A 22754-nucleotide genomic window follows, 5' to 3' on the forward strand; every position below is an offset into this window, starting at 1 on the left:
CAACACCAAAAGCAATTCCTTAACAGTGCTTTTTCAACTAGAGTGTCTAAGATTACATAATTGATAGGCCTTCTAAACTAAATTTACAAAGGACAAAGTTCACAAAAAAAAGACAGATATACAATTTTTAATATTTAATAAGTAAACAAATGCTCAAGTTCAGTACTGAAAGATATTTCTCCCATTTCCTTTCTTCTCTTCATATGTTTTTACGTTTTTCTTTAATTCCATAATTCTGCTTTACAATCCAGACATAGTGCTTTGAAATGAAGTTTTTGTTTAGTTCTACATCATTGCATAGATATGTATGTACTTTATACCTGCTTTTTGAATCTTTTAGACAAACCAGTTACTAAAATTGAACTTTTCCAGAGGTTCCTCAACACAAACTTCATTGGAATCCACTGCCTCAGGCAGATTCAACACCTGAAAGCTTAGTCACACTGATAGAGCTAAGTAGTTCATAATTCACAACCTATGACCTAAGAAGTTTTTGTGCTGAATGGTTCAGTGCTGACCTTTGCTTCGAGTACTAAGTAGTCCCCAGTCCCTGCACACTTCTTTATTTAGACGGTAATGAATGCAAAATCAGATTCACCCTTTGTTAAGTAGTGATCTTTTCTGAAAGACAAAACATATATGTCCTTGTTTCACCTCAAGAATATATTGTAAATCACAAACACCAACAAAAGTTAGAGGATAGCTCCTAGTAGTACTAGATCCAGTCTTTAATGTTTATAAAATTCAAAAATCATGCTGTTTCGGTTGGTCAACAACACAAGTGAGAATAATTATTGCCACTTTTCCCAACTGGTGAAAATTAGTGCATGGTTCCTGCAGTAAATTCCACTGTATTCATTACACTGTAACCAATAGTAACAATATATTGTAATGAATACTAACAACACTGGTACAAATTACAACCTTACACTGTAATTTGTTTAAGGTTTCTCTTCTCTCTCCCCCACCCCATGGAAAGGAAAAAAAGTGTTTTTTCAAAAATTTCATCTTAACTGAAACAACCTACTTGAATCAAATGCAAACTTTCACTGAAGTCGAAGTCGGCTTCCTGCATAATCATTAATGAAACAATGGGCTCAAGCACACAAAACCAGCATTTTACACATCGCTTGCGTTACCATGACAGCTTCTAAGCGTGCATAATTTGTACCAATGGAAGTGTGGAGAAAACGGTCAAACTTTTACGTTATAGATTTCTTTTTTTCACGTCCCACTGACCTGACATGCTCTAAGCCCTTCAGTGATTTCTAATTTTGTAGCTTGATACAACAGAGGCAGGAGGGGAACCTCAAGTCATCTTGATTGAAGTTCTATCCTTACGGGCATTCTAGTAGCCTGTTAATAAAGAGGTAATGCCACAAGGAAATGTTCCAGCTAAATACAATACATTTATAAACAAGCAGCACTTCACAGTCATATGCACTAGGCAACGAAATCAAAAACATACTTAATAAAGCAGTAAACATAGTTTCTTCTCACATTAACATACCATTGTCAACAAGGCTACTCTCTAGTTTGAAACCAAGAGACAGACACTCACTGTGACAATTAATTCATTACAATGTTGATTCTGAATCCCTCCTGTGGTCAACATTTTAGCATGGATAAAATAAAAACGAGATAATGATGTACCTAACAAATATGTACCCTATAATCTAAATTTAAAATGTAGCCTGATTGGTAACTACCTACTAAGAGATAATGAGGACTGCAGATGCTGGATAGTCAAAGTGGATAAAGAGTGGAGCTGGTTAAAGTACAGCAAGTCAAGCTGCATCAAAGGAGTAGGGGAGTCAATATTTCAGGTTGGAACCTTTTATCAGGACTGGGGGAGGGGCTGCAAAATAAATAGAGGCGTGTGGGGCTGGGGGAAAGGTGAGTGGGATGGCGATAGGTGGATGCAGGCTGGAGATGGATGTGATTGGTCAGTAAGAAGGACGGAGCAGATAGGTGGGAAGGAAGATGCACAGGTTGTGTCAGGTTAAGGGGACAGGGTGGAGAGGGAGGGCTGAGCCTGGGAGGAGATGGAGAGTGGGGAGATTTGGAAGCTAGTGAATTCTATGTTAAGGCCTATGCTCCCGAGGCACAAGATGAGGTAGTCTTCCTCCAGTTTGCATGTGGCCTTATTTTGATGGTGGAGGAGGTCCAGAATGGACATGTCATTGGAGGAGTGGGAGGGGGAGTTGAATTGACTGGCAACCAGAGCATACATGTTCCCTGAACCGATTTCTGAGTTTGCATTTGGTCTCTCCGATGTAGAGGAGACCACACCAGGATGCAATAAATCAAATTACAGGAAATGCAAGTGAATCTCTGCCGGACTTTTGGGGCCTTAGATGGAGGTGAGGGGGTAGGAGTGGGGCTGGCTTTGCACCTCCTGCGGCTGCAGGGGAATGTTCCGGGTGTGGAGAAGGGCTTGTTGGGGAGCATGGACCTAACAAGGGAGTCGCAGAGGGAACGGTCCCTGAGAAAAGTGCATGGGCTGGGGAAGGAAATATCATTTTGCTGGTGGGGTTAGACTGCAGATGGCAGAAGTGTCAGAGGATGATGCGTTGGGCTTGGAGATTAGTGGGCTGGAATGTGAGGACCCGGGGGACTCTAGCTAGACAATTTGACAGAGAAACTCTAAATTCTACAAGGTGCCCAGTTTTACTACAATTGTTCATAATATGGATACCTGTCATGGCCAAGTAGCCCTACAGAAATATTTTTATTGGATCGTGATAGCAATGATTTAAACAGTATTCCATACTACATTCAGACACTCACACTTATGTCTGTCATTGTGTACTGATTGTAATGAGGTCATCTAGATGGACCTCACAGAATATGAATTCCCTGACTGGGGTTGTTAATCAGGGAGCCCTAGCTGACAGATATATACAGGAGTGTCAGAGGTTCTGTTCACTCTGAAAGCTGGCTCTGAGGAAGCTGGATCAGTGTTAAAGACTCTCCATGTACAAATAAAGGGTAACTTGGTGATGGGCTACCTTCCTCGGTGGATTTATTTCACATAGGTTTGTACCTTGGATCAATAATGTCAGTTGCTCCCTTAGAAGTTTGGAAGTTGACTCCCAACGTATTAGCAGGCACAGTAGTAGGATTCAGAAATTTTAAGTTTAAAAAGCATTGAGATTGAACCGATCTCTGCCTTAAGCATTCATAGTCCTTCAATCTCTCCAAAGATAGATTGAGTTATCAGTAGATAAAATGTCTTGTTCAATTTGTAGACGGTTTTACTTCTACTGTGAATAAAACATACCTAACAATGATTATGATGAAAGCCATGTGATACAATCACTGAAACTTTGATATTTTGGAAATCAAGATCAAGGTGACGTGATCCTAAAATCAAAGACATGTTCTTCAAAGCTGAAATAAGAAACACTTCTTCACACAATGGATGCAGGATCTCTCTCACACAAAAGAATATAGACATTTGGTAAATTACAACTATCACAACAGAGTTTGATTTTTTTTTTGTGAAAAGTACCATAGAATAAGCAATGGCAGGAAAGTAGGGCTGGTGTACAAATCAGCCATGATCAAACTGAACAGCAGAACAGACTTAAGGGCCGGTGCACTGCTTTGCACTTCTATTAGGGTAAGGAGTCCAAACGTGCACATGTTGTTCCAAATGTGGTCCCACCAACGTCCTAGATGACTGCAGGAAAACATCTCTTACTTGAATTCCTTTGAGATGAAGCCTAGCTTACCTGATTTCCTAATTACTTCCCACATTTACGGGAGGACAGTCAAACTAGTGTTGTTCTTGAAGCCAGTTCTACAAGCATCCCAGCAAAACCTGTACATGACATTGTGCCCGGATAGCTGAAAAGCATCCCCCCCCAACCAGGTCCTCCTGCCTCAGCTCTCAAATGGCCAGTGTTCCAGGGCAGGAAATAGAAAATGTCACAATAACACCCTGAAGCTCTCTTTGAAGCACAGCAATATTGATAATAATCGCTCATTCAGAATAGCAACAACTTGGCCATCAAGGTGCATCATGTTTTGAATCCAAATGACGAGACAGAGCAGTGAAACAGAAGGAAAGAAAAGGCAACCAGTCCTAGACTCCAGATCCCAATAATTTGTGGTATGTCTTGTCACATGTGCTCATAGATCTGCAGGTTGAGAATTCATCAGGTCAGTCAGATGGAGGCACATGGCAGATACTCTTGACTGTGAGTTGATGTCATTTTCGAATCAAGTAACAGCCAACACCAAAGAGGCACTTGCTATAATTGTACAGTAATTTTGTGATTCATGATCAGGGACACCCAGTCACTCTGACGACCAATATTTGAATCACATTTCTCTAACCATTTATATAATAGTCTACTGTTCTTTTTGCCCCCAAAGTAAATAAAGTCACATGCCTCACATTATATTCAATCTGTCCATGTTATTGTTCATTTAGTTAACCTCTCTATATGCTCCTGTATCCTCTTTGTGTCCCCTCACAGTTGACTTACCTACCTAAATTTATATCCAAATTTGTTGACAATGCACTACACCAACTCATCTTAAATCAGTAGCAAAAATATAATAACTAAAACCCAGTTCTGCTCCTTGTGGTATCCTGCCAGTCACAGCCTGTCAACTCAAAAAATTTCCTTATTTACTTCTTGTCCATTAACCAATCCTCAATCTATGTGAATAAATTACTAACCCCACCCCACATCATATGTACCTTAATTTTGTACAATAATCCCTTGTGGCATTTTACAGAACAATAAAATTCCCAAGGATTAGTGCATAAGGGTGCACAATGGCTCAGTGGTTAGCACTGCTCCTTCAGAGCACCATGGACCCAAGTTTGATTCCAACCTTGGGCAACTGTCTGTGTGCAGTTGGCATATTCTCCATGAGTCTGCGTGGGTACCCTCTGGGTGCTCCGGTATCCTCCCACAATCCAAAAATGATGGCAATGCTCTGAAAGCTTGTAAACCCGCCCCCACACCCAACTCCACCCCCACACCCAACTCCACCCCCACACCCAACTCCACTCCCACACCTAGCTCCACCCCCACACCTAACTCCACCCACACACCTAGCCCCACCCTCACACCTAGCCCCACCCCCACTCCCAACTCCAGCCCCACACCAGGTCCTAGCTCCCAGCCCTGCTGTATTTTCACCATCCATCCAGACCTCCCCCTCTCTGAGGATGAAAGATCAGTCCTCAGCAGAGGCCTCACCTTCATCCCCCTACGCTCCCGGATTAACGAGTTCAACACGCGGCGAGACATCGAACAATTCTTCCGCTGCCTTTGCGCCTACTTCTTCAACCAGGATTCTCGCCCACCCTCTGACGACCCCTTCTCCCACCTCCAACACACCCCATCCACCTGGACACCCCGTGCTGGCCTCTTACCCGCCCTTGATCTCTTCATACCAACTGCCGCCGCAACATTAACCGCCTCAACCTCTCCACCCCTCTTACCCACTCCAACCTCTCACCCTCGCAACGTGCAGCCCTCCACTCCCTCCGCTCCAACCCCAACCTCACTATCAAACCGGCAGACAAGGGAGGCGCGGTGGTAGTTTGGCGCACCGATCTTTACACCGCTGAGGCTAAACGCCAGCTCGCGGACACCTCCTCCTACCCTGCCCCCTTGATCATGACCCCACCTCCCACTACCAAACCATCATCTCCCAGACCATCCATAACCTCATCACCTCAGGGGATCTCCCATCCTCTGCCTCCAACCTCATAGTCCCACAACCCCGCACCGCCCGTTTCTACCTCCTGCCCAAAATCCACAAACCTGACTGCCCCGGCCGTCCCATTGTCTCAGCCTGCTCCTGCCCCACCGAACTCATCTCTGCATACCTCAACACGGTCCTGTCCCCCTTAGTCCAAGAACTCCCCACCTACATTCGGGACACCACCCACGCCCTCCACCTCTTCCATGATTTTCACTTATGCGGCCCCCAATGCCTTATCTTCACCATGGACATCCAGTCCCTATACACCTCCATTCCCCCATCACAAAGGCCTCAAAGCCCCCCCGCTTCTTCCTTTCCCGCCGAACCAACCAGTACGCTTCCACTGACACCCTCCTTCGACTGACTGAACTGGTCCTCACTCTGAACAACTTCTCTTTCCAATCCTCCAACTTCCTCCAAACCAAAGGAGTAGCCATGGGCACCCGCATGGGCCCAGCTATGCCTGCCTCTTCATCGGATATGTGGAACAGTCCATCTTCCGCAGTTACACTGGCACCACCCCCCACCTTTTCCTCCGCTACATCAATGACTGTATCAGCGCTGCCTCGTGCTCCCACGAGGAGGTTGAACAGTTCATCCACTTTACTAACACCTTCCACCCCAACCTCAAATTTACCTTGACCGTCTCAGACTCCTCCCTCCCCTTCCTAGACCTCTCCATTTCTATCTCGGGTGACCGACTCAACACGGACATTTACTATAAACCGACTGACTTCCACAGCTACCTAGATTACACCTCCTCCCACCCTGCCCCCTGTAAAAATGCCATCCCATATTCCCGATTCCTTTGCCTCCACCGCATCTGCACCTAGGAGGACCAATTCCAATACCGAACAACCCAGACGGCCTCCTTCTTCAAAGACCGCAATTTCCCCTAAGACGTGGTTGATGATGTTCTCCACCACATCTCCTCCACTTCCCGCACCTCTGCCCTTGAACCCCGCCCCTCCAATCGCCACCAGGACAGAACCCCACTGGTCCTCACCTACCATCCCACCAACCTCCAGATACATCGTATCATCCTTTGTCATTTCTGCCACCTCCAAACAGACCCCACCACCAAGGATATATTTCCCTCCCCTGCCCGATCAGCGTTCCGGAAAGACCACTCCCTCCGCGACTCCCTCGTCAGGTCCACACCCCCCACCAACCCAACCTCCACTCCCAGCACCTTTCTCTGCAACCGCACGAAATGCAAAACTTGCGCCCACACCTCTCCCCTCACTTCCCTCCAAGGCCCCAAGGGATCCTTCCATATCCGTCACAAATTCACCTGCACCTCCACACACATCATTTACTGCAACCGCTGCACCTGATGTGGCCTCCTCTACATTGGGGAGACAGGCCGCTTACTTGCAGAACGTTTCAGAGAACACCTCTGGGACACCCGCACCAACCAACCCAGCCGCCCCGTAGCTGAACACTTTAACTCCCCCTCCCACTCCCCCAAGGACATGCAGGTCCTTGGACTCCTCCATCGCCAGACCATGGCAACACGACAGTTGGAGGAAGAGCGCCTCATCTTCCACCTAGGAACGCTCCAACCACAAGGAACGAATGCAGATTTCTCCAGCTTCCTCATTTCCCCTTCCCCCACCTTATCTCAGTCCCAACCCTCGGACTCAGCACCATCTTCTTGACCTGCAATCTTCTTCCCGACCTCTCCACCCCCACCCCCTCTTCGGCCTATCACCCTCACCTTAACCTCCTTCCACCTATCGCATTCCCAATGCCCCTCCCCCAAATCCCTCCTCCCTACCTTTTATCTTAGCCTGCTTGGCACACCATCCTCAATCCTGAAGAAGGGCTTATGTCCAAAACATCGATTCCCCTGCTCCCTAGATGCTGCCTGACCTGCTGCGCTTTTCCAGCAACACATTTTTCAGCTCTGAACTCCAGCATCTGCAGTCCTGACTTTCTCCTAAACCTGGTGTCGTTTGACTTCAGACCTTGTCCAACATAGAGTCATAGAGATGTACAGCATGGAAACAGACCCTTCGGTCCAACCCGTCCATGCTGACCAGATATCCCAATCCAATCTAGTCCCATCTGCCAGCACCCAGCCCATATCACTCCAAACCCTTCCTATTCGTATATCCATCCAAATGCCTCTTAAATGTTGCAATTGTACCAGCCTCCACCACATCCTCTGGCAGCTCATTCCATACACATACCACCCTCTGCGTGAAAAAGTTGCCCCTTAGGTCTCTTTTAAATCTTTCCCCTCTCACCCTAAACCTATGCCCTCTAGTTCTGGACTCCCTCTCCCCAGGGAAAAGACTTGGTCTATTTATCCGATCTATGCCCCTCATAATTTTGCAAACCTCTATAAGGTCACCCCTCAGCCTCTGACACTCCAGTGAAAACAGCCCCACCCTGTTCAGCCTCTCCCTGTAGCTCAAAGCCTCCAACCCTGGCAACATCCTTATAAGTCTTTACTGAACACTTTCAAGTTTCACAACATCTTTCCGATAGGAAGGAGACCAGAATTGCACACAATATTCCAACAGTGGCTTAACCAATGTCCTGTACAGCCGCAACATGACCTCCCAACTCCTGTCCTCAATACTCTGACCAATAAAGGAAAGCATACCAAATGCCTTCTTCACTATCCTATCTACCTGCGACTCCACTTTCAAGGAGCTATGAACCTGCACTCCAAGATCACTTTGTTCAGCAACACTCCCTTAGGACCTTACCATTAAGTTTATAAGTCCTACTAAGGTTTGCTTTCCCAAAATGCAGCACCTCGCAATTATTTGAATTAAACTCCATCTGCCACTTCTCAGCCCATTGGCCGATCTGATCAAGATCCTGTTCTTGTCTGAGGTAACCTTCTTCACTGTCCACTACACCTCCAATTTTGGTGTCATCTGCAAACTTACTAACTGTACCTCTTATGCTCACATCCAAATAATTTATGTAAATGACAAAAAGTAGAGGACCCAGCACCGATCCTTGTGGCATTCCACTGGTCACAGGCCTCCAGTCTGAAAAACAACTCTCCACCACCACACTCTGTATCCAAATGGCTGGTTCTGTCTTTATTCTGTGAGATCTAACCTTGTTGTGGTTCTGTTCGCCGAGCTGGGAATTTGTGTTGCAGACGTTTCGTCTCCTGTCTAGGTGACATCCTCAGGGCTTGGGAGCCTCCTGTGAAGCGCTTCTGTGATCTTTCCTCTGGAATTTGTAGTGGCTTGAATCTGCCACTCCGTTTGTCAGTTCCAGCTGTCCATTGCAGTGGCCGGTATATTGGGTCCAGGTCGATGTGCTTATTGATTGAATCTGTGGATGAGTGCCATGCCTCTAGGAATTCCCTGGCTGTTCTGTTTGGCTTGTCCTAGAATAGTAGTGTTATCCCAGTCGAACTCATGTTGCTTGTCATCTGTGTGTGTGACAAGCAACATGAATTCGACTGGGACAACACTACTATTATAGGACAAGCCAAACAGAGAACAGCCAGGGAATTCCTAGAGGCATGGCACTCATCCACAGATTCAATCAATAAGCACATCGACCTGGACCCAATATACCAGCCACTGCAGCGGCCAGCTGGAACTGACAAACGGAACCGGCAGATTCAAACCACTACAAATGCCGGAGGAAAGATCACAGAAGCGCTTCACAGGAGGCTCCCAAGCACTGAGGATGTCACCTAGACAGGGGACGAAACGTCTGCAACACAAATTCCCAGCTCAGCGAACAGAACCACAACAACGAGCACCCGAGCTACAAATCTTTTCACAAACTTTGAAGATCTAACCTTGCTAACAAGTCTCCCATGGGGAACCTTGTCGAACACCTTACTAAAGTCCATATAGATCACATCTACCACTCTGCCCTCATCAATACTCTTGTTACTTCTTCAAAAAACTCAATCGAGTTTGTGAGACATGATTTCCCATGCACAAAGCCATGTTGAATATCCCTAATCAGTCCTTGTCTTTCCAAATACATGTACATCCTGTCCCTCAGGATTCCCTCCAACAACTTGCCCACCACTGACGTCAGGCTCACTTGTCTATAATTCCCTGGCTTATCCTTACCACCCTTCTTAAACAGTAGCACCACATTAGCCAACCTCCAGTCTTTCGGCACCTCACCTGAGACTATCGATGATACAAACATCTCAGTAAGTGGCACAGCAATCACTTCCCTAGCTTCCCACAGAGTTCTAGGGTACACCTGATCAGGTCCTGGGGATTTATCCACCTTTATGCGTTTCACTTCCTTCTCTGTAATATGGACATCTTGCAAGGTGTCACCATCTATTTCCCTACAGTCTATATCTTCCATATCCTTCTCCACAGTAAATACTGTTGTGGTTCTGTTCGCCGAGCTGGAAGTTTTTGTTGCAAACGTTTCGTCCCCTCGCTAGGTGACATCATCAGTGCTTGGGAGCCTCCTGCGAAGCGCTTCTTTGATGTTTCCTCCGGTGTTTATAGTGGTAAATACTGATATAAAATACTTGTATAGCATCTCCCCCACTTTCTGTGGCTCCACACAAAGGCCGCCTTGCTGATCTTTGAGGGACCCTATTCTCGCCCTAGTTACCCTTTTGAACTTAATGTATTTGTAAAAACCCTTTGGATTCTCCTTAATTCTATTTGCCAAAGCTATCTCATGTCCCCTTTTTGCCCTCCTGATTTCCCTCTTAAGTATACTCCTACTTCCTTTATACTCTTCTAAAGATTCACTCGAAATGTCCTGACCTTACATATGCTTCCTTCTTTTTCTTAACCAAACCCTCAATTTCTTTAGTCATCCAGCATTCCCTATACCTAACCAGCCTTTCCTTTCACCCTAACAGGAATATACTTTCTCTGGACTCTCGTTATCTCATTTCTGAAGGCTTCCCATTTTCCAGCCGTCCCTTTACCTGTGAACATCTGCCCCCCAATCAGCTTTTGAAAGTTCTTGCCTAATACCATCAAAATTAGTCTTTCTCCAACTTAGAACTTCAACTTTTAGATCTGGTCTATCCTTTCCATCACTATTTTTAATCTAATAGAATTATGGTGCTGGTACCAAAGTGCTCTCCCACTGACACCTCAGTCACCTGCCCTGCCTTACTTCCCAAGAGTAGGTCAAGTTTTGCACCTTCTCTAGTAGGTGCATCCACATACTGAATCATAAAATTTTCTTGTACACACTTAACAAATTCCTCTCCATCTAAACCCTTAACACTATGGCAGTCCCATTCTATGTTTGGAAAGTTAAAATCCCCTACCATAACCACCCTATTATTCTTACAGAGAGCTGAAATCTCCTTACAAGTTTGTTTCTCAACTTGCCTCTGACTATTAGGAGATCTATAATACAATCCCAATAAGGTGATCATCCTTTTCTTATTTCTCAGTTCCACCCAAATAACTTCCCTGGATGTATTTGCAGGAATATCCTCCCTCAGTACAGCTGTAATACTATCCCTTATCTAAAAACGCCACACCCCCTCCTCTCTGTCCTCCCTTTCTTTCCGTCCAGTAGTATTTGTATCCTGGAACATTAAGCTGCCAGTCCTGCCCATCCCTGAGCCATGTTTCTGTAATTTCTAGGATATCCTAGTCCCATGTTCCTAACCATGCCCTGTGCCTTCCCAGTTAGGCCCCTTGCATTGAAATAAATGCAGTTTAATTTGTCAGTCCTACCTTGTCCCTGCCTGCCCTGACTGTTTGACTCGCTTCTGTTCTCAACTGTACCAGTCTCAGATTGACCTCTTTCCTCACTATCTCCCTGGGTCCCAACCACCCCCCCCCCCCCCCCCCCCCCCCCCCACACACACACACACCTTACTAGTTTAAATCCTCCCGAGCAGCTCTAGAAAATCCCCCTGCCAGTATATTACTCCCCTTCCAATGTAGGTGCAAACTGTCCTTCTTGTACAGGTGACTTCTACACCAAAAGAGAACGGCGGCTTATAGGTGGCACGGTGGTAGTGGGCGGCACGGTGGCACAGTGGTTAGCACTGCTGCCTCGCAGCGCCAGAGACCCGGGTTCAATTCCCGCCTCAGGCGACTGACTGTGTGGAGTTTGCACATTCTCCCCGTGTCTGCGTGGGTTTCCTCCGGGTGCTCCGGTTTCCTCCCACAGTCCAAAGATGTGCAGGTCAGGTGAATTGGCCATGTTAAATTGTCCGTAGTGTTAGGTAAGGGGTAAATGTAGGGGTATGGGTGGTTTGCGCTTCGGCGGGTCGGTGTGGACTTGTTGGGCCAAAGGGCCTGTTTCCACACTGTAAAGTAATCTAATCTAATCTAATCTAATCTAATCTAAAACAAACTCCATATCAACATTCCTCAACTTGAAGACCCTACCTGCAGACGTACAAGATCCTTGTACAGGATCTTGCTGGTCTCCAATCTCTCTAATCATTCTGTATATATTTAAATCAGTTAAAAGGTTTTCATTCACGTGACATTTTAATTCAATTAACTAAGTAGTTGATGCACCTCAAGTTAATGTTTTAGTTTAAAGTATGGTCCTAGCTTAAAGTGCAAAAATAATTCAAACTGAGCAACCAATCTCTTTCTGCTGGCTGTGTTAATTGTTAAAAGTCACTCTTCCAAAGATGAGCAAAGATTAAAGGAACCTGTCAACATTAAAGTGCTGGATGTTGCCTCAATGACTGAAATTCTGTTTTTGAATGCTCCATGGGTCACTGTTGCAAACTCTTTCAAACAACAGCACATTTGCATATCACCCAGCTGTCAGTGGCTTAGCACGTAGAGCTGAATATTTTAATCAAGCTTCTGCTCGAACCATATTTTGAGACTGCTTAAATTAGAGTTGTACCTGTGAAAATAATGGCAACAGAATCCCAAACACGTACATGTGTTTCTTGCCCGCAAATGTTAAATGCTGTCAAAATTCCTATTCAATTTTTACCATGATCAATGATGCATCAACATTTCCCATTTAGATTTTCCTTGTCAACTTTACACATGAGCCACTAGGTTACCCCATGCAGCGAGCTTCTAAATTCTCCTTCCCAGCCTCCATCAACATTTTACATATTAAAAATACTGTCATTAACTGTTCTTAGAAAGTTATTCTTTCTTTACTAGTATTAAATAAAAATAAAACATTCTATATTTGTAATGCCTTTCTGGCCCCCTGGTCAGTATGTACTAGTTTCAGTAGACTAGAGCTTTCTATCCCACTTCAGAGAGTGCAGGTAGTGTTCACTACAGCATGGGCTCCATTTTGACACCAGCATTGAGCTTCCCTCTGAAAACAAAATTATATATTGGAACAGGGCAATTCTTCTGAGTTCAATGAATAAAGTATACCATTTTGGAAACATAAAAACTTAACTCAACATCTAGTCTGCTTCACACCTAATCAGAGTATATCTGATGCCGAAAATGGATGCAAAATGTAAAATAATGCTCAAGTCCTCGTCATTTCAGTGATTATATTAATGAATACAAAGTTCAACTCCCAAAAAAACTATCAATCCTTGATTTGAAAGCATAAGGCATAATGAACTTTTATTTCAATCGTTCATATATTACACATTATGTATCAATTCTGTTGTGATTATACTTGGGAAGTCAGTGGTAAACTGAATTTTTTTTGATGACATAATACCTGGCAGCAAATTTTGTGTGGTTTATTGAGGTGAGCTAAATCTCAAGGCAATGTTTTGTGCATTTATTTAAACATCATCAGCCAGGCATTTCATATTGCAGTCTCATTTAAACAAGAATACTATAAGTGTTAGTTAAGAGTTCAAAATATACTGTTTATAACCTGTAAAAAGTATAATCACAAGATTGCTGATACTAGAATATAAATTATAATTTTTAATTGCAAAATTAATTAGTATGGGTAAGGAAAGAACTAAAGAGCTGTCTGTCACAAAACCCACACTTGTTAAATGCTCTACTGCATTTTGTTTTCTTTTCTTGATTACATTTTTAAATACCCAATGGAAAATGTGCACATAATTATTGATGCACCAAATATCTTTTAACACTTTGTATCCTGAACAGCAACAGAAAACGAAATGAAGACTTCTCTCTCTGTACATTACGTATATTGAGAAAAGGTGCAAATGTTGAAAATCTTAAACGATTATATCTGAACTCTGTGAAAGAAACAAAGTAGATCAACCAGAACTTGTGAAAGAAACAGTTAACACTTCCTCTATAGAATCCATGCTCATAATGAACATGGAAAGATAATCAAGACCCTTTGTGGAAGAGGAAAAGAAATGGAAGTCAAGGAGGGAAATGCAACAGATGAAACAGCACAAGGAAAAATCAAAGATGAGCTTCCATCAACAGCTTCGCAGGAGAGCGAGAAACATTCAATGCATAAAAGTAATTTTAGTGAGGTAAGGAAAAGGCAAAAAATGTCCAGAAATCACGTTTAAAAATTACACCACAGGAATCTTAAAACAAAAGCATCCTAAATCTGCACCGTAGGCCCATCAATCCCAAAAAGAATAAAGGGACAACTGCCCTCACTGCAGAAGACACCGCTAGAGCTATAAGGTAAAAACAATGACTGCAGATGCTGGAAACCAGATTCTGGATTAGTGGTGCTGGAAGAGCACAGCAGTTCAGGCAGCATCCGAGGACAGGCAAAATCCGAGGACAGGCAAAATCGATGTTTCGGGCAAAAGCCCTTCATCAGGAATAAAGGCAGAGAGCCTGAAGCGTGGAGAGATAAGCGAGAGGAGGGTGGGGGTGGGGAGAGAGTAGCATAGAGTACAATAGGTCAGTGGGGGAGGAGATGAAGGTGATAGGTCAGGGAGGAGAGGGTGGAGTGGATAGGTGGAAAAGGAGCTAGGCAGGTCGGACAAGTCAAGGAGACAGTGTTGAGCTGGAGGTTAGAAACTAGGATGAGGTGGGGGAAGGGGAAATGAGGAAGCTGTTGAAGTCCACATTGATGCCCTGGGGTTGAAGTCAGATAAAACACAAATCCTCAAATTTTTCCCTATCCCCACAGATGGTGACAGGTCTACCCCACATCTCCTGATCTCCCTCCTGAAAGAAAATGGTTTGAAGTTGCTCAAATCATATCCAGAAAGGTCCAAAGTAACCAAATCATATCCAGAAAGGTCCAAAGCATGAAGCACCATCTGAAGTCTAAAGATTGAGAAGAGCTTAAATTAAGGAAAAAGACAATAGGATTGTAACTAACCAAGGAGCTACCATTCACTTTGTGCCAAAATTCAAAGTTGAGGACAAAAACAGAAATTACTGGAAAAGTTCAGCGTCTGTGGAGAGAAATCAGAGTTAACGTTTCAGGTCCTGTGACCTTTCCTCAGACCTTCTACACTCGACCTGAAACATTAACTCTAATTTCACTCCACAGATGCTGCTAGAGTTGCTCAGCTTTTTCAGCAATTTCTATTTTTGTTTCTGATTTACAGCATCTGCAGTTCTCTTGGTTTTTATTCAAATTTGAGGTGCCTGGGTTGGAAAAGAGAGACAGAGAAATCTGGGTACAGAAGAAACTAGTTGACAAATTAAACTTTTAATAATAAGGAACTGATATATTGAAATTTGCAAGATCATAGTAAGAGGCTGCATCCACAGCATTATCAATATAATAGAGGAATAGAACAAAAAACAGTAATTGCTGGCAAAACTCAGCAGATCTGGGAAGCAACTGTGGAGGGTAAAGCAGAGTTAATGTTTCAAGTTTGGTGACTCTTCATCATAACAGAGGAATAGAACAGGCTGATCCTGCAGTAGTGGGCAAATACAAATATTCTGCAAATCCTGTAAGGGAGCCAAAATTTACCCATAAGACCATAGCATATAGGAACAGAATTAGATTATTTGGCCAATCAAATGTGTTCAGCAACTCGATCATGGCTGATACGTTTCTCAACTTCATTCTGCTTCCATTTCCCCATAATCCTTGATACCCTTACAATCAAAAAAACTGTCCAGATCTCTCATTGAGACGCAATCAGTTGGCCTCCATAACCTTCTGCAGCAATAAGTTCCACAAATCCAACACCTAGAAGGAGTGAGGAGAGTTCATACAGAAGTTGTTTTGTTTAAGCATCTCAGTTCAGCACAGGTGAGTACTGAGAAATGAAGACTTGATTGATTGCTCTTGAAGGAATCATCCCAATGAACCATCGAGATGCAAAGGGATTTTCGCCATAAACCGTCCCACAATTTGAAAAGGACACCTATTCAAAGTCTCAAGTTTCTGCCATGGCTCATTACGTGACTAGACAGGCTGTTCTTTGACCTGTAGATCTTTGGCCAATGGGGAAGCAAATCTTCAATGTGCAGGATTTATTTCCTGTTCTTGGCTTCTCTGCTGCTCCTTTCTTTCAGTAATTAAAATCTTGGGAGTCAAAGCTTGATGCAACTCGATGGACAAATTGTTGTCATCCTGAAAAATTCACAGCAGGCTCCTCCCATTCATTACTATTAATTACACTATGTTTCAAGAACAGCTCAGAGAGTTGTGAAATGTTTTATTCTCCCCTGGAACATTGGCCAATTGATAATTGAGGAAACAGACTTGGCAGGATTTACAGTTTCCAGCCATTTTGCAACATGTCCTGTCCATCAAAGTTCATATTGCAGGAGATATTCCTAAATGCTCATGGAGCTGGCTTCAGGAAGGACACTTGCATTTGTTTCATGGATTTCCCATTGAATTGGGCAAATGTGTAGATGCATTGCTGATGGAATTTCTTTCACATTCTATACATTCTTTCACTCACTGATACATAGTCTGGGCTTCACTGCAATACAGGAGTGTGACGATGAGAACTACTCTGTACACCAGGGTTTTTATCAACTTTCAGTGGTCTTTGTTCTTAAAGACTCAACGCAATCATTTGTCAAAGGCTGAGTTGGTGCAAATGATCCAGTGTTGGATCTTCTCCTCAATGATGGCTTTTTGAGAGAGGCTGCCAAGGTATGATAAATGTTCAACATTTTCCAGAGTCTCCTTCAACAAGGTGAGACAGATCAGGCTTATATCCATTGGATTAGGTGAAAGTAAGGACTGTAAACGCTGGAAATTAGAGTTGAAAGTGTGGTGCTGGAAAAGCACCTCATTGGCTGCCTGACCTGCTGTGCGTTTCCATCACCACGCTCTCGACTTATATCCATGAGAGTTTAGTGGAATGAAAGGTGATCTTATTGATGTATATAACAACCTGAGGAGACCTGACATACACCTTCTTGGCCACCTTATTAACTTGTGCTGCCACTTTCAGGGAACTGTGGACCTACACAGCTAGATCCCTCTGTATGTTAATACTTCTAACAGTCAGCCATCTACTGTGTAATTCCCTTCTGCATTAGCGTCACCTCACATTTATCTGGATTAAGTTCCATCTGCCATTTCTTCACCCAAGTCTCCAGCCTATCTGTTGGCAATTCTCCTTACTATCCACATTCAAATCTTGTTGGCATTCACAAGTTTACTAATCAGACCACGGACATTCACCTCCATATCTATTTTATATGTTACAAACAATAGGGGTCTCAGCACTGATCCCTGCAGAACAGCCCTGGTCACAGATCTCCAGTCAGAAAAATACCCTTCCACTGCTATTCTCTGTCTTCTATGGTGAAGCTAGTTTGTATCCATGTGACTTCACCTTTTGTATCAGCTTGCCATAAGGAACCTTGTCAAAGGCCTTTCTAAAGTCCTGCAGACTACATCCACCACTTTGCCCACTTCAATTATCTTTGTCACTCCCTCAAAAAACTAAATGAAATTGCAGATTGGCTGGAGTGCAATTGGTGGCCCACGGTGCCTCATAGATGCCCAGTCTTGAGTTGCTAATGATTTCATTGTCTGTCCATTTAGCATGGTGGTAGTGCTACACAACACAATGGGAGGTATTCTGAATGTGAAGGTAGGAACTCATCTCTACAAGGCCTGTGCGTTGATTATTCTTATTTATACTGTCATATTGATATAGGTCTGTCTTTTTGGCTCCCAACACACTTGATGTGGAGTGGTGTAACTCAAGATTTCTAACCAACTACCCCCCCCCCTCACTCTGAAGGAGAGAAATGTCTACGGTGATATAGTCTTTCCTGGCCTGGGGCTAATTGCCATTACAAGCAATACATAGCAGGTTTGAAGGTTGATGAGGTATCTACTGAAACATTGGAGACTCAAGTAGCTCTCGCCTATTCACAGTTTTCTTTCAGTAGTAACATAAAACTCTTCTTGTCTTCTCGCTCTCAAAAATACGAAACTGAAAACCCATGTCAATTTAAGTACATTGCATAGTTCCTGTAAGACACAAAACCAGGGCCTCACAGCACAAGGGCCACAGGTTCAATTCCAGCCTCGGGTGACTGTCTGAGTGGAGTTTGCACATTCTCCCTGTGTCGGTGTGGGTTTCCTCCGGGTGCTCCGGTTTCCTCCCACAATCCAAAAATGTGCAGGTCAGGTGAGTTGGCCATGCTAAATTGCCCAAAGTGTTAGCTGTGTTAGTTAGGGGTTAATGGAGGGAAGTGGTTCTAGGCAGGCTACTCTTCAGAGGATCGGTGTGGACTTTTTGGGCCAAGTGGCCTGTTTCCATACAGTAGGGAATCTAATCTAAAAAAAATACCAATGATACCTGGTGAAGAGTTTAGATTTGTTTCATATGGCAAAAAGTCTAATTGTTTTATAAATTATTTTTATAAACAATTTTGCTCCATCACAAAATAAGTGGACAATAACTCCAAATGATATTTAAAATCATTGTTTTGTGCCTGTAAATAGTGGCTTAGTCTGTGAAAATATTGATCGACTCATGCTGTAAATTAAATAAGGAGAAAGATAATGATGAATGAGCTGACTGGAATGACTCATGTCTTTAGAGAATTATTTTACCCTCTGCATTTTCCCTCATTGAAAATCCACTAAAATTGTGGAGCATATTTAAAAAGGCAGCAGAGCTATCAGTCATCCATAATAACCTTTAAGCTAACTGAGTCTATACGCTCTGCATAATTTGACATTTATTGCAAAACATTGATAGTAGAGAACAACTTGCTGACAAGAGAATTCAATTGTTCCATCTAGTTAACTCAATTTGTCAAAACCAGAGGTCAATATATTGCATTATTTTATTTAATATTTTATACTAGCCAACTGAAAATGTAATAAACCTCTATAATGGAGTGACAAAAGAAGTAAGTTTCCACACATTTTTTGCTGTGTTTTACCGAGGAAGTGTGCACCAAAATGGCCAATAAATGCCACACATAAATCTTTGAATTTTAATCATATTTCTGAAAATACTGTTTGTTTTGCTTCAACTTCTATAGTGTTACATATAGATCTTGATGACAATTTGTTTAAGAGTTCATTCCCCACTTACAAGCTGGTGCAGCAGATTAAGGCCGACACCAACTCAAATTTAGCAACTACTGGGTGGCAATGCTGATTTTCTTATGCACCAAACTGTTTGGCTCTATCAACTTTCAGCTGTGCTTTAGGAGTTAATTCTGTTGTACTACTTGTGAAAATGTCTTTGTAACTTACAGATATAAGAAGATTTGACTGTTCATTTGAGCTGTCAAAAAATAAATGAAGGAAGATATTTTCCAACCAATTGGAGCGCAACAGAGGAATATTGCAAATTAAGACAATTCCAACCATTGTTAAAAACATTTTAAGTATGTTAAATATTTAGTTATACTTTTGTAAAATATAAGTTTCTTAATATATATGCCATTAAGTTATTTAATTGTATAAAATTCAGGGAATTATCAACAAGTTTGCATATAAACCTAATTATGTGATATGTACATAATAAACGTAAGTGTCTACCAGAAAATACTGCTAGCTCAGCTGATCGGGTGGCAGCTGGAGACTTACAAGTAGAATTAAAGTTTCTGTTCCATGAATTCATCTGAAAACTCTGCTTCTCTCTCCAAAGATATTTCCTGATCTGTTGCATACTTCCAGCATTTGTTATTATTTCAGATTTTCAGCATTCCCATATTTTGTGTTTACTCTCCTTTTTCAACTGCAGTACATACTATCTGCAACTTACTAAAATATTTTTTTAAATTTTTCAAGGAAAATGGAATTATGAATAGAACAAGACAGGAAATATCTTGTTTTGAAAAATGTCGTGCTGGAAAAACACAGCAGGCCAGGCAGCATCCGAGGAGAAGGAGAATTGACATTTCGGGCATAAGCCCTTCTTCAGGAAATATCTTGTAACGGATATGGCATTTCTTGATAATGATGGATAACAATGCAAATATAATTAATGCATTTGAACACTTTCTAAAATTAAGTCCCATAAATATTATTTAAGTCAATGTTGTTATTCAACATTCACTTTGGTGGCAGCAAAAATCCCTAATCAAGAAAGAAAATAGTTTATACTTGCTTTGATCATTCACTGTTTAAAGTTATGAATTATTAAAAAATTAAAAGTCATGTCTTTATGACAGACCTTATCAGAAAAATAAAGTAACCCCAGCAACAGAAAATCAGAGAACCAAATTTATACAAGGAAATCATTTGGTTATTCAGATACTTTGTGAGAGAATTAATTATTCTGATTTGAGAATAAATAACTTTGTATTTAATACAACTGTTAGCCATCGATTTTTTTAAAATATGCATCGTAAAGAATTCAGTGGTACTCTGCAACATTTGTTTTATTGTTTTAAATCAGATGTGTAAAAAAAGTTAAATCAGGACATCAGTGTACCAACTGCTCCAAAATGCACCCTGTTTGAGCACAAAAATTAATTATTAATGCTATAATGCATTCAGCCAACAACACCACTGCCAGAATAATGTGAGCAATTCACTTATTTATAAGCTGATTGTTTCTAGAAAATAAATTGTCAGGGTACACATATAAATCCTCAGCGTACTGGAATGTAACAAAGCAACAAGTCATTGAAAAATAACTTAAGTAGTGCAAGACATTTATTTTCAGATCCAATCCATTACTGATGTCAAACTGCATATTATTGTGTCTAAAAAAAACTTAAGTATTGAACTTTTTTTTCACAATCCTCTTCTATGAAATACAACTTCAGACAACATTGTTACAACATAAACAATGTTGCATGCTGTAAACACTGTTTCTCTGCTCACAGATGCTCCCAGACCTGCTAAGTTTCTCCAGACTTTTCTACATTTGTTTCAGATCTCCAGCATCCACAATATTTTATTTTTAATTGTGTGTTGTAACTCTAACACTTTCTGGATGAGTTATCTTGCTCTTTGGTATGGAAAATCAGTAACAAGGTATAAAGATAAAATTGTGCAGGACTGACTTACAAGTTAAAACAAAAAATGCATTAGTAAAAATAATACCTGTCACAAAAATTGAAATTGCTAGAAAATGTCAGCAGGTCTGGCAGCATCTTGGGGAGAAATCAGAGTTAACGTTTTGGGAGCAGGACCCTTCTCCAGTTCTTTGTCAATTAAACAGAATATCTGAACCCCATTAAATAATTAAAACCCATACAAAATAAACCCCCCACACACTTTAAGCAAAGTAGTTTAAATCACTATTTACAGGACTAACGCAGGGGTTATCCTGTCAATGTCTCTCTTCGAGCGTCTCCAGTTTGTTATCTCATCGTGTTCAACAGCGCCCCCAAGCTGTCATTATGTCAAATGTAAATTATCTGTTCCCAATACGGAGTCAGATGAGGATTACTTGCACATTCAACAGAACGATCGCGTTCAACTTTCCATCATCTACTGCAAATCTGCACTCAATAAACTATTAACATAAATGCGCATCACTTTAAAAGTGCACACAGAAAACATTGGCAATACTTATCAAACACAAAAACAAACCCTAATCCCATTGAAGGTCCGTTGAATATCATGACTGCTAATGACAGTAATTGTTGAGAGTGAGTCGCGAAGGTCCAAAATTAGAAAGAACGTACAAGTGCGATGGCAACAGATTCCTTTGATCAAATTTCTTAACGCCGGGGGATTTTTCACTTCATTCATGAAAGGTCGCATCCAGATTTAAACATTCGAGACAGATAAATTAAAGAGGTTAAACTTTCCCCACTCCCCCCCCCCCCACCTTAAGTCCGCGAAGATGTAAATATTGGAATGTAAACAAGGTGCATCTTCGTTAGAGATGAGAATTTGTCTAAAATACAATCTCAAACACTGTCAAACTATTCGACATAATAATTGCACAATGCACTGTTCATTCTCCAGAAAGGCAACCAATTCTGCATTTTAGTCATGTAGTCAGTCAGTGCATCCTTCTTTTAAAGTAAACAATATTTTACCTTTGTATTCTCTTTGTATTCACTCAATTTTGACACTAAATTAAAACCGCAACCCTAGTATAATCAACTCAAATTGTTGATAACCATACTTACATGATCCTTCTTTTGGAAGAAAATAGCACGTCTTAAATTAACCCGATTTCTAATACAACTGCAATGTCCAGAAAGACAGCAGGCTATTTGTGTGCGTTTTTATCTATAAATAACAAACTGACCACCGAATGCAGTTTGCTCGGGACTGTGATCAGACTGCACACATTCGCGCGGAGTCTCTACGTTCTGTTGTTGTTGCAGAACTTCCCCGCACAATACAAGCAGCTCAGAACACATTCTGCAAGATTATGGTTATTGAAACATGTACTTAAACGAACATATTCTTGACTTACCGAGTAAATACTCCAACTTCCCAAACGCATCTAGTTATTTATCTATAATGCAAACAAAATCTTTCGGGAGGTCAAACTTGCTGATGAGTTTGGAGTAGTTGTGACCACTGCTTTGAGTGAGCGTTCTCCGCTTCTATCCTCTCCCTGAAGATCAGGATATCACTGCTCCGCTCTCATCCCAGCTCTGTCTGTGCTCTCTGACGCCCCACGCTATTAAATGGTGCCGTCCCAAAACGGGGGTGTCACAAGTCATTTAAATCAAAACATTTTCAGCACCAATGTCACTTATAGCTGGAAAATGCTATGTCACCATCATCTTGCTGAATATTATAATACATAGCAAAATTTCACTCAGGGATTGAGTTGCTAACAGTCCAACACTCACCTC

The 22754-nt window shown here is 42.2% G+C and overlaps 1 protein-coding gene across 3 annotated transcripts in view; it reads right to left on the reverse strand.

The window, feature by feature from the left end:
* Positions 1 to 22515, reverse strand: part of sema5a (sema domain, seven thrombospondin repeats (type 1 and type 1-like), transmembrane domain (TM) and short cytoplasmic domain, (semaphorin) 5A) — a 214393-nt gene extending 191878 nt beyond the window's left edge. The window contains exons 1-2 of one of the 3 annotated variants that reach the window (XM_043689988.2): positions 22367 to 22497; positions 1240 to 1356 (exon numbers count right to left, since the gene is read on the reverse strand). In XM_043689988.2, coding sequence (XP_043545923.2) covers positions 1240 to 1246 — 7 coding nt within the window. In that variant the 5' untranslated portion in view covers positions 1247 to 1356; positions 22367 to 22497. Of the gene's footprint in view, positions 1 to 518; positions 539 to 1239; positions 1357 to 22366 lie in introns of those variants that run through there. The other 2 variants (XM_043689989.2, XM_087987160.1) reach the window with 2 other exon arrangements.
* Between the last annotated feature and the right edge of the window lie 239 nt (positions 22516 to 22754).

The sequence above is a fragment of the Chiloscyllium plagiosum genome, unplaced genomic scaffold, assembly GCF_037043375.1.
Source record: "Chiloscyllium plagiosum isolate Xiang-an unplaced genomic scaffold, Cpla_swu_hap1 HiC_scaffold_5, whole genome shotgun sequence".
In the NCBI taxonomy this organism is placed as follows: Eukaryota; Metazoa; Chordata; class Chondrichthyes; order Orectolobiformes; family Hemiscylliidae; genus Chiloscyllium; species Chiloscyllium plagiosum.